The 11,663-nt window shown below is 37.0% G+C and overlaps 1 protein-coding gene across 1 annotated transcript; it reads right to left on the bottom strand.

Annotated features, from left to right (window-relative positions):
- Positions 1–635: 635 nt before the first annotated feature.
- On the bottom strand, positions 636–1,490 carry LOC106136003 (homeobox protein SIX6-like). The gene has a single exon (XM_013336434.2). It carries the CDS (start codon positions 1,455–1,457, stop codon positions 636–638), a length of 822 nt encoding a protein of 273 aa, XP_013191888.1. The 5' UTR covers positions 1,458–1,490.
- Between the last annotated feature and the right edge of the window lie 10,173 nt (positions 1,491–11,663).

Genomic DNA, 11,663 nt, shown 5'->3' on the forward strand with positions numbered 1-11,663 from the left:
GGTTCTCAATGTTTTTATTATTCATATTAATTCAATTAATAATTTAGGTATCACTTTGATGATTTCTTGATATTTGTAACCAAAGGAATTCTTTCAATACTTCAATGTATGGCCCTATGAGATCAATCAATATTGATATTATCTATTAATTTTTAAGTTCCCATCTCTATTTCAATTTGTCTATTCTATCCATATAAAATACCTACCTAATAATTATTCCGTCAGTGGTAAGCATTGTCAAACCAAGGAGGTAACATAGAAATTCAGTATAAATATTAAAAAAAACCCTGTTTCACCTTTACGACGCTAATAAGCCATAAACTGATTAAGAAAATACCTAAGACTTTGTCATTAAAGAAAATATATATTCATCAAATATCATTACAAAAGAGTTTACATACCTGTTACTCAGAAATGCTGATACTTCAAGCACTCTTTACACTTTCAGAAATAAAATTACGCCCTAATAACTGATTTACAATGCAACATCACATGCATCACGGTCTCAGTGATTCTAACTAGGATAGGATAACTGGTCTATATTGCAACATTCGTTCACTCGACGTCCAGCGACATCTGTCGCTTCACAATAAAACGTGTGTGTATCACTGAATTCTTTACACTATCAGTCTGTGCTACTCCTCGTCCACGTTGATCTCGGAGTCGGCAGAGTCTTCGTCGTACGTGGAGGAGGAGGCGAACCCTCGGCCGAGCAGGGCCGAGCGGTTCTTGGCGGCGGCGGCCCGGTCTCGCTGCCGTCGGTTCTTGAACCAGTTGCCCACCTGCGTCGGCGTCAACCCCGTCGCCGCCGCGAGTTCCCTCTTTTTCGTCGGATTCGGGTACGGATCTTGTAAATACCATTCTCTTAGTAACGACCGCGTTCGCTCTTTAAAACAGTGCGTCTTTTGTTCGCCGTCCCATATGGTTCGCGGCAGTGGGAACTTCTTGCGGACTCTGTATTTGTCGACGGGACCCAAGGGACGCCCTCGAAGCCTCTCGGCTTCCTGATAATGTGCTTCTAGCCATAACGCTTGTAGTTTCGCGTGACTCGATCTCTGAAAACGGTGCCTTTCCAAGATGGAATACAATTCCCGATGCCGGCCCGCGTGAAAAGCCACAACTGCTCGTGCCCGAAGCACGGCTTCGCACCGTTCTAATTCGGCGACATTCGGATGAGCTACAGGCAAGGACCAAAGGAACCTCGCGAGTCGTTCCACATCGCCACTTTCTTCCAGGGTTTCACAGACGGTGGCGACTTGCGACGCGCTGAAGGAGAGGGTCGGCAGCGGCAGCAGCGGCGTCGGCGCGGCCAGCTCGATGCTGTTGAGGGCGAGCGGCGGCTGGTCGGCGCAGGGCGCGGGCTCGGCGGCGCGGTCGGCCGCGGCGGGCCCGCGGTGCGCCTCCAGTATGCGCGCGTGCAGCGCCGCCGTCGTAGACTCGTCCCACGAGCCGCGCATCGGTGCGAGTGTGCGCGGCGGAGTCTCGCGCGGTTTGAGCCGGAGCCCGAGCTCGGTCAGGGGCGTGTTGGGACTGCGCTCGCGATTGGCTATCGGTTACGGAGCGCGCGGGGCCTCGGCCAATCGCGCGCGCCGCCCGGCGGGGGCCGGATAGCTTTCAACCGCGCCGCGGCTCGTATCCGGCGGGCGCGTTTAACGAGGGCGACGGGGCGAGGCCCCCCGCGCCGCCATGATCCGAATCCGACACGCATACGCCGCGCCGCCCGACCCGACTCGAGCCACCTCGATCGATTACCTGCAAACCTGCAATTAATAGCCTCCACCATATATTCACCCGGGTAGGTTACATGCTTGTGATTGTGCGACCTACCTACTGTTTCTGACCGGCGAATGAATAATCTAAATACGCAGCCACGAAGGGCGTTTGCCATCGACGACAGCGAAACCTTAAATCCAAGATTAGGTAGGTACTTACTCTGCCTACTTAGTACGTATAGGTATTGTATATTTTATTAAAATCTTGTAGTCATACCTACTCCCTACTTATACTTTGAAAAGTTATATATTGTATTCCGAGGCATCCGACTAGAGTTAGGTACATCACTTTGGTTTGGTTGGTATTTTATATTACACGTTTTGAGCCTTTAGAAATAAGATCCAAATGTAAGGACTCTAAGTAAGTATCTTGAACTTACAATGTTTCGTATCCTGTAATCCTAGTTTGTAAATAGGTACTTTTTTATTACAAGCCGTATAATTTACAATAAAAACCTATTAGAATTGAAAGATGTATTTTCTTGCTTACCTACAAGCCTTTAAAGAACATAGTGCGCATACGCAATGTTTTCCGAGTTGTTTGGGTGATATTTTCTTTTTTATTTTCCTTGTTGATTATTTCTTTCGCCCAAACGAATTTCAATTATTTAGTTATTTAATTTTATTTGAAAATTATAAATATTTAAGTTGTTTACTTAAGGACCATGTTGGGTCATGGAAATAAATGACCATTAATTTTTATTTAAAAAGCTTTCAATCCACTTAGTAAGAGTACTTGGTACAGTAAGTATCTTGTTCTGTGTAAGTAGGTATCTTAAATACTTTCTCTAACTTACGGGCTACTAATGAAATTGTCATTCATTATTTTTAATTGCAAAAATACCTACAATGGGTAGGTATAAATTACTAAGTAGTAGTAGATAAGTTTAAATCATATTTAAATTACTTTTTGGATAAGTAGGTATAGCGATAAGTGCCTGTTGTATTGTTGTGTATTATTTATTTATTTTTTAAACTGTAAAAGTAGTATCAAATCTATTTAACACATTAGTATTTCTGGTCCTTCGAGCCGGATAAAAGATTTTTTTGATCAATGTAACGGACTTCATTTTCGTAATTATAACACAGTACAATTTTAGAAATTGATTTATTTTTCCTTTATGGTAACATTTACAATTACCTAGTAAAATTAAAAAACAAAATAAATATTTCATTCAGAAAATATAAGCCTTCGCAGGTACTTTATCACGTCATTTTAATTTAACAATGCTAACTCAATCTGTGTAATTTGTAAAAAATAAAATAAAAAAATCAATAAATTAATTAAGTTACTTAGGTAGGTATATCTGATATACTTGTACAAGTATTTGTCAATCAGCTAGGTATAAGCTGCAAACTACCTAAACTAATGAGGCTCGCGTCCCATTTAAAAAATGTGCTTACGGAAAGCTTTTCAAAATATACAACTGCCCCAAAAGGGTGCTGGTACTTCGCGCAATCAAATCCAGCTGAAAGAACTCTTCCAGTATGGGTCTACTACGGTAAAGTACAATAGGTGGACTTAATGCTAATAGCAGTATCTAATAGTCTACTATTGGATTAAGCAGAAAATCTACCTTATGTTCCAAATAAATATATTATACCAATAAAAATTAATGGGATATCATAAAGAACCTCAGAAAAGAGTATTTTAGTTTGATGCATGACAACTTAGGTATAGGTAGGTATTTGGGAAAATCACTACCCGCATTTCACACTACCTATACAAATAGGTAAGTATAAAATCAAATAATTTAAGAACCATGTCTAAAAATAGGTCTTAATAAACACAGCGTATCAAAACACATTAGTCGCGCTATAAATCGGCGAGATTTCAGCGTGAAAGCCTTTCTAGAGTATTAAGTTATTGAACGGCAAACCACACCCAGGCTGTAACGCTACACAGGTGCCCCCCCCCCCCCCCGCCCCCCAGGGAGGGGGGCAGCCCCAGCCTCGACCCAGCCCGGAGGTTCGCGTTACCCATATTTACCCGGATTACGTATTTATATGGTAAAGTTGATGTAAAAATACGTTTTATTTTTGATGACGCTGAATAATTTGTTTGTTTTCATTTTTTTTTTGTTTTTTATAGGGTTTTTTTTTTGGTTTTTTATTTTTGGGAAATACCTATATCAATTTAAACTTAAAGAACTTATGTAGGTACTTATTCAAGTTTATTTATATATAGGTACTGTGTAATGTGTGTTATAACGTTAGCATATATGCGGACAATTTACAATTTAACACGTTCAAGTAATTTTTCGGTCTTATTAACAAATTATAACTTAAAATAATAATAATGTTTACTCACAATAATTTAAAACTTGTTCAAGTATATAAGTACCTACTTAAAAATCAACTGTATTTTTGTACGCTTGTAAGTAGATATTTTTCTTCAAGTTTTTTCTTTAATGCTTACTCATTTCAGTTATTATCAATAATTATTTAGCTTATAACGTGTCTACTACAGCAATTTAAGAAACAATTACGAATTTTTTCATTCCATTTGGCATAACCATAAATAGTTACTTTTTAACACATTGACGCCAACTGCACATTAATATCTTTTTATCTTGACTGCAACAATTTATTACAATTTTGTCTATGCTTGATTGCGATTTACGACCTGTGAATTGATTAAAACTCTTTTATTCGTATGTAATTAGTGTGTCGATATGATCAACAATACTTAATGGATTTAAAGTTATAAAAAAATATTTTTTTACAAGTTTAAAAAAATCTTTAACTCGTAAGTATGTAGTAAGATAATATTTTATTCAAAAATTTTCAGTATTGCTGCGAAGTTAGTAGATAAAATTACGATAAAATTGTTATTATTAGATATTAATCAATTTACAAAAAATCATGATATAAAATCTTAATTACTTACTTGTAAGTGTTACATTAATTCAATTCAATTTCAATTCAATTCATTTATTAATATCAGATTACAAAGATCCAGTTTGTTAGTAATACATAAAATTATAAATCTGCAAAATAATATAAAATAACATAAAAGGGTTAGTACTTAATTCTACTAGAATCTTTAAAGTTGACCATGTAGGGCCACCGGCATACATTAAAAGTATCTGATAAAATTTGCATTTCGTTTTAATAAAAATGAATAATTATGTACAATCACTTCTAAATTGTTTTCTATTTACAGACAAATCTGTATGAAATATTGTTATATTGCCTGATAATGCATAGGTACCTACATACCTATGCATTATCAGGCAATATAAGAATATTTCATATAAAGCGTCGGTGTTCGAATCGGTAAGGTGCCTGGTTAAAATGCGTGATGTGCACAAAGACACAGGTTCAAATCCCACCTCGGCAATGTAAGTACAGTGAGGGAAACCAACGTGAGGAAACCTGCACATACAGGCAACTGGATGTGACCATGATCGATCCAATACGGGTTTGGTTTACCAGCGAAGGTTGTGGAGGTCAGATGAGAGTAAAGTTGATTGTCGTATGATTCGTCTTATAAGTATTTTAAATAAAATTAAATGAAATCGGAATTCTCATATAGGTAATTACGATTCCTATAATCAATCATTAAGTCATTCACATTAATAAAAAAGTAACAAAAAATGGTTTAAAATGACATTCCGTAGTTTATTTCGTAACAACATTGCACCCGTGCGAAACTCAGGTGAGTCGATAGTAACAAAATAAAATAAATATATGTACCTATGTAATTACTATACTAGAGGCCGCCCACGACTTCGTCCGCATGGAAAACCAATCAATCCCGCGGGAACTCCAGAATAAAAAGTAGCCTATATGTTATTCTGGGTCTTTAGCTACTTACATACCAAATTTCATCGTAATTTTTGCGTGAAAGAGAAACAAACATCCATACTGACATCCTGACATACTCACAAACTTTCCCATTTATAATATACATATAAGTAGAACACATTCGCATTTATAATAGTAGTACAGAACATCAACACATTGGCATTATTTAATATTTTCTAAATAGACACATAGATATAAAAGCCTACATATTTTCTAAAAGAGCACATAGTTATCAAGTGGCTCCCCCAGACGCCATCGATCGGAGCTATCCCTGCTTGCTCAATGGGAAATACGGACATAACATAGTGTAATACAGAATGCCTACTCCGCACATTCTTATAACAACAAAGCTGAATATTAATAAGGCTTTGTTTTTGGCTAATTCCAAAAAGAAATCCTCCAAAAATATGATTAGTAGGTATATTACCTACCTGTTATGAAAACTTTTTCAATTATTTACACCGCCAGTTATATGAAGAAAGTAGGGTAAACTGATAGGTCATCAGCAAAAATTGCAAGAATAGACATCAAACTAAAGATGGTAATAAAAATGTGGTACAACTGCAACGCGCGAAGATCAGAAGAGACTGTGAAGGATATATAAGTAGGAGAATTCTTCCAGAAAAAATAAATTTCCTAGATATTTCTAATTCCTGTTTAAACCATTAAGTTTGCTAGCACACACTGTACGAGTATTTTTTACGCTGTCAAACCAGCAAGTTGGACAGCGTGATCATTGACGTAAAAAAGAGTGCATGTCTCTTTACATCATGTCAAGTAGAAATCATATAAGTACTTAGTTTTGTTTGATACTGTTAATTATGTATGTGTCCAACAAATGTATTGTGATGCTTTTATCTATCTATATATAGTCTCTGCTTAGCTCTCTAGTAAAGAGGTGTATTCATAACCAATCTTTTATCGTAATAATATAAATATGATTGATTAAACAAACCGCTGGGTTAAGAATTTTAAAATTGATATGTAAATCAGTATCTGTAGTCTAGACATGGACTAAGAGATGATTTTCCGAAATTAACAGACAAAGGCACGACGTATCTACGAATATTCGTAAAATCACAAAAAAATACACTGTATAGTAAGTATTAGCAATGTAACGAATATTCGAATTCGCATTATCGAATATTATTGCATATTTTCATTCGTATTCGCGAATGTGGGTTGTAGATAACCACTATGTTGAAAAAAGAATATCCGTTACATAATACTATTAAGTATATACCTAATTAAAGATGACCTTCTGAACGAGTGTTGTGTATCTATGGCAATCCCTGTCACTGTCATCCCGAGATTACGTGCCTGCATTGTGCCCTCCATTACTATGATTTATATATTTTCTTCTCCGGATTTATTAATGTCAGTGCTGAAATTGTTGTTATTGTGTATATCCTTTTATTGTTGGGAGTTATGTCTGTCTTTGCGTAAAAAAATATTTATGACAGCATAGAAAAACCACCTAACATAAGTACTTATAAATCCTTTTATGTTGACTAAGGCCACATTTTTTAAGCGACGCAAATGAACCTATATTACGAGTCATTTACAATGATCGACGACCCGACCTACTTACTTTACCTACCCATAAACAAGAAAAAATACCGTAATTTAAAACTCCAACGTAAGCTTTATTGTCTGCTAAAGAACATTTCTAAAAACATCCGTAACAGTAGCGACAAAAATACGACCGACACAATGGACTATTCCAGCGAAATTTCGCCACCAAGAGTTCAATCTCTAGCGAAATAATATGACTCTAAAATGGTGGCCATCGAATACAATATGCTATTTTGCATTTGTAAATTTGAAAAGTCTACGATGCTACTGCGAGGCAACATAGTATTCCGAGCGTTCTGTTTCGAAACGGTTTTCGCGCAAATTTGATTCTTAGGACATCGGTTTAACCCGTCCGATGATAAATGTGGCCTTTTGCGCCCGCGCAGTTATCTTTGCGCGTCAAACAATGCGTCATACGTCAAGGAGTGCAGTTTACGGTCGCAAGGTATCGCTTGCGTTTTGACACATCGCTTAGCGGGCGTGATTTGTGAAGGGTTAAGACCCTCGGGGTGAGCCTTGGCCGTTTATATTTAACTCAACTATCGCAAGTGAATGTCATAACGACGACAATGTTTCACACGTAACTACATTGCTTTCGTTTCTGGTCATTGTTTTGTTTTCGCGTATGATGTAATATCAGATCAAAACCTACAGTCACACCTATCTTCATCCGAAGGCCTCTTGTTGTTAAGATCTCCATAACCCGGTCAGTCCTGCACACTAATAAGAAACAGTCTTACAAGACTCTGTCTACCCCACAAGGTATATAGACGTGGTTATATGTATGTATGTATTAATGAGACATTTTCATCATTTAAAGGGACACAAAACCTTGCATTTTCACACGTAACATTTATTGTTATTCTATCACTAAATACCTTTTCATAGTCAAAACAGGTCAAATGCCAGGAGAATGATGATTATTATATATGTTACAATTGCTAACGTTATAGTGGCAACATTGCTTTGTATAAGTACTATTTCATCTGTTATCTATAATGTTTGTCTATTGCTATGTTTATATCGTTGTCCGCGCCTTTCTGTTTTTTATGATTTGTAGACTGTAACCATGGCACACAATATAAAGTATAATATATAAATCTAAGATCAAGAATTTTATATCTTGATCGTAGGTAACTTTTGTTGAAGACAATAAATTATAAATCTATCAGTTTCATGTGATTTCCGTCATACCAACATTCCATTACATACAGTCCGCTACACTTCACAAATATCACTAAATGAAGTTCCCCTAAAACATACGCGCATTAAACTAACCGCATACAAAGTATCAATTTTCTTCATTCGAAAGCCAATTTACTATCAAAGTCGCGTATTCACAAAACCCAATCGGTCTGCTAGATAACAAGAATAGCAAAAATGAAATGCGAAATGATCACAGAGTCTAACCCTTCAGCTATGGTTAGTTAAGCCGCGGGCCGCCCGCGCACCGTCCAGGGTAATCATACATGAAATTACCAGGCGTGCAGTTAAACGCATTTAAATAGGCTATTCGGCATCCGACAGGTTAACGTATTTCAAAAGTTGTTGTTCGGTTCGCGTAATTTTGTAGGTTTTGTTAGTAAGATAGTGTGTTAATATTTTTTTCAGGACTTTGTCAATAAGTACTTACTTAGAAATAATACCGGTTTACCTATAAGGAAGAGCTTTGAACTGGGATAATTGCTCTTGTAGGTATTTTCGAGAATAAAACTTTACTCCAGAAAGTCTACTATGAGTATCTTTAACAAATTATATCCGAGCTTTTTGTTTTTCGCTTTCCAATGAAGCCTAACAATACGAATATCATTTTTGTAATTTTAATTACTTATTAATATCAAAATTTTTTTAACATACACTTCAATAATTGCCAACGCATCGTAACGTCGTAATCCATTTATTTATTTAACACAGTTAAGTATATGTATTTAAAGTTTAAAATAAGCTTAATTTTTGTACCATTCTTATTCACTCCGGTAAAAGTCACTCCTCTCACTCCAATCTCAATATTGGAGTCTCCGACTTCGGCATTATCAAAAGGGGGACATTAAACATACGGACAGACTTATCATGTTATGCGTACTGCGAAGTATGATGGCGTGAACACCCACAAAGGGACATTTGGCAGTATCCGCTGGTACGAGCCTTCCGTAGTTACGCGATGTTTTGTTATCGCCGCGTGGGGGATAAGGCTTAAGCGGAAGCGATTCATATACCTATGTGGGTTATGAACGTTTTTTTTTTTTTATTTAAGTTATTCGTTATTTTTAGTTATTGCTAGCACTGGCAACTTTTATTTTAGTAGAAAAAATGACGTTAAATGTCAAGGAGTGTCAATTACAGATTGAAGTTTGTAAGATGAGAAAGTCTATTATAGAAACTGAAATAAAATATTTGTATATACTAAATCTAACTGAGTAATCCCACATATATCTATCCTTCTCTCTAATTATTGGTCCAAGGTATATTTCTCTCTTTCTTATTTCTCACAGTTCCAAATGAAAAACTAGGCGATACGTTTCAGGGACTGGATTTGCATTTGTTTTAGGGAACTTCATTTGACACATACATACACACATGATCACGTCTATATCCCTTCCCCTTGGATGGAATGCATGCCAAATGGAGTCTTACCTACTTACGGATGCCTAAAACCGGTCGTTGTGAGTGTTGAGACAGAAACATCGGAAATCGATCTAAAGTAAGATGACTAAATACAATACAAATATGTATAAGTATTCTGTATAATCAAATGAAGTCATGAAGTCTACCGTGTGGTTCCCGGCACCAAGAGAAAAACGAATAGGACCACTCCATCTCTAACCCATGGATGTCGTAAAATGCGACTAAGGGCATACAAACTTAGGATTATTTTTTAGGCGATGGGTTAGCAACCTGTCACTATTTGAATCTCAATTCTATCATTAAGCCAAATAGCTGAACGTGGCCATTCAGTCGCTTCAAGACCGTTGGCTCTGTCTACCCCGCAAGGGATATAGACGTGACCATATGTATGTATGTACAAAAATATCAACATTACAATAATCGTGTCACCTTATAACTTGCACCGCCGCCTCTCTCCATACAATACACAGTGGCCCTTTGTTCAAACGGCAGTTTAGCAAAAGCAATTTCGTGTTTTATACTCCAGCAACAGATATGAACTCGCGAACGACACACGGCCAGGGAATTCTAACCACCGCGTCACAATGCCACGTTTTCAATGCGATCATTCTCTTTTTACATGTCATTGTGTTTTAGGTTATCTGTGTTGTTACTTTTGATGATGATAATAAATACATATAATCTCTATATACCGTACGGGGTAGACAGAGCCTTGAAAAGACTGAAAGCCCACGTACGGCTGTTCGGCTTATTGATAGAATTGAGATTTAGATAAATAGTGACAGGTTGATAGCCCATCGCCTAAAAAAGAATCCCAAATTTATAAGCCTATCCCTTAGTCGCCTTTTACGACATCCATGGGCAAGAGATGGAGTGGTCCTATTCTTATATTAGTACCGGGAACCACACGACTCAATTTTTTTATAATATATATATATAATAAACAAAATGGCGGCGATTGGTTTCCCGCCAAGCCCGTTTAAAAGGTCAACGACCCCAAGATGTCAATGGTCAATTTCAACATGTTACAGACGCACAGCTGACCGTAAGATGAGACCACAAGACTCGTAAACTAATAAGACAGAGACGTATGAGACAACTAGTGATGAGACGCGACCGCGACCATCTTTGTGAGCCGTGGTCGTTACTGCAATGGACTAAGTTTTATAATATATGACCACAAAGAGGAGAAAAGAAATGATATTTCAAAAATTGGTTAGTTATTTAAAAAACACCTTTATTTTTATACGAATAGAAGGTTCGAAAGTGATCGTACACTATGTATGTATATTTCAAAAGTCTTGAATTAATTTTCATTGGTGAAATCTTATATATAAAATTCTCGTGTCACAATGTTTGTCTCCGTACTCCTCCGTAACGGCTTTACCGATTTTAACCAAATTTTGCATGCATATTCAGTAGGTCTGAGAATCGGTAAACATCTATTTTTCATACCCCTAAGTGTTAAGGGTTGTCCGCACTTAACATTTTTTTTTAAACTAGAAATTACTTAAAAGTGATTTATATGGCAAAACAACGTTTGCCGGGACAGCTAGTTTAATATAAATATATAGCCAAATAGCTGAACGTGGCCATTCAGTCTTTTCAAGACTGTTGGCTCTATCTACCCTGCAAGGGATATAGACGTGCGTGACCATATGTATGTATGTATATACTAAACCATAAAGAGCGAAGTAAGGATAGGAGTGAAGGCGAAGACAAAAGCGTCTGTTCAATACATACATACACATAATCACGTCTATATCCCGTGCGGGGTGGACAGAACCAACAGTCTCGAAAAGACTGATAGGCCAAGTTCAGCGAAATCAATTTAAAAGTTCTAAACTAAAAGCTAAAAGTTCCGTTTAGTCCTAATTCTAT

This window comes from Amyelois transitella, chromosome 8 (assembly GCF_032362555.1).
Source record: "Amyelois transitella isolate CPQ chromosome 8, ilAmyTran1.1, whole genome shotgun sequence".
In the NCBI taxonomy this organism is placed as follows: Eukaryota; Metazoa; Arthropoda; class Insecta; order Lepidoptera; family Pyralidae; genus Amyelois; species Amyelois transitella.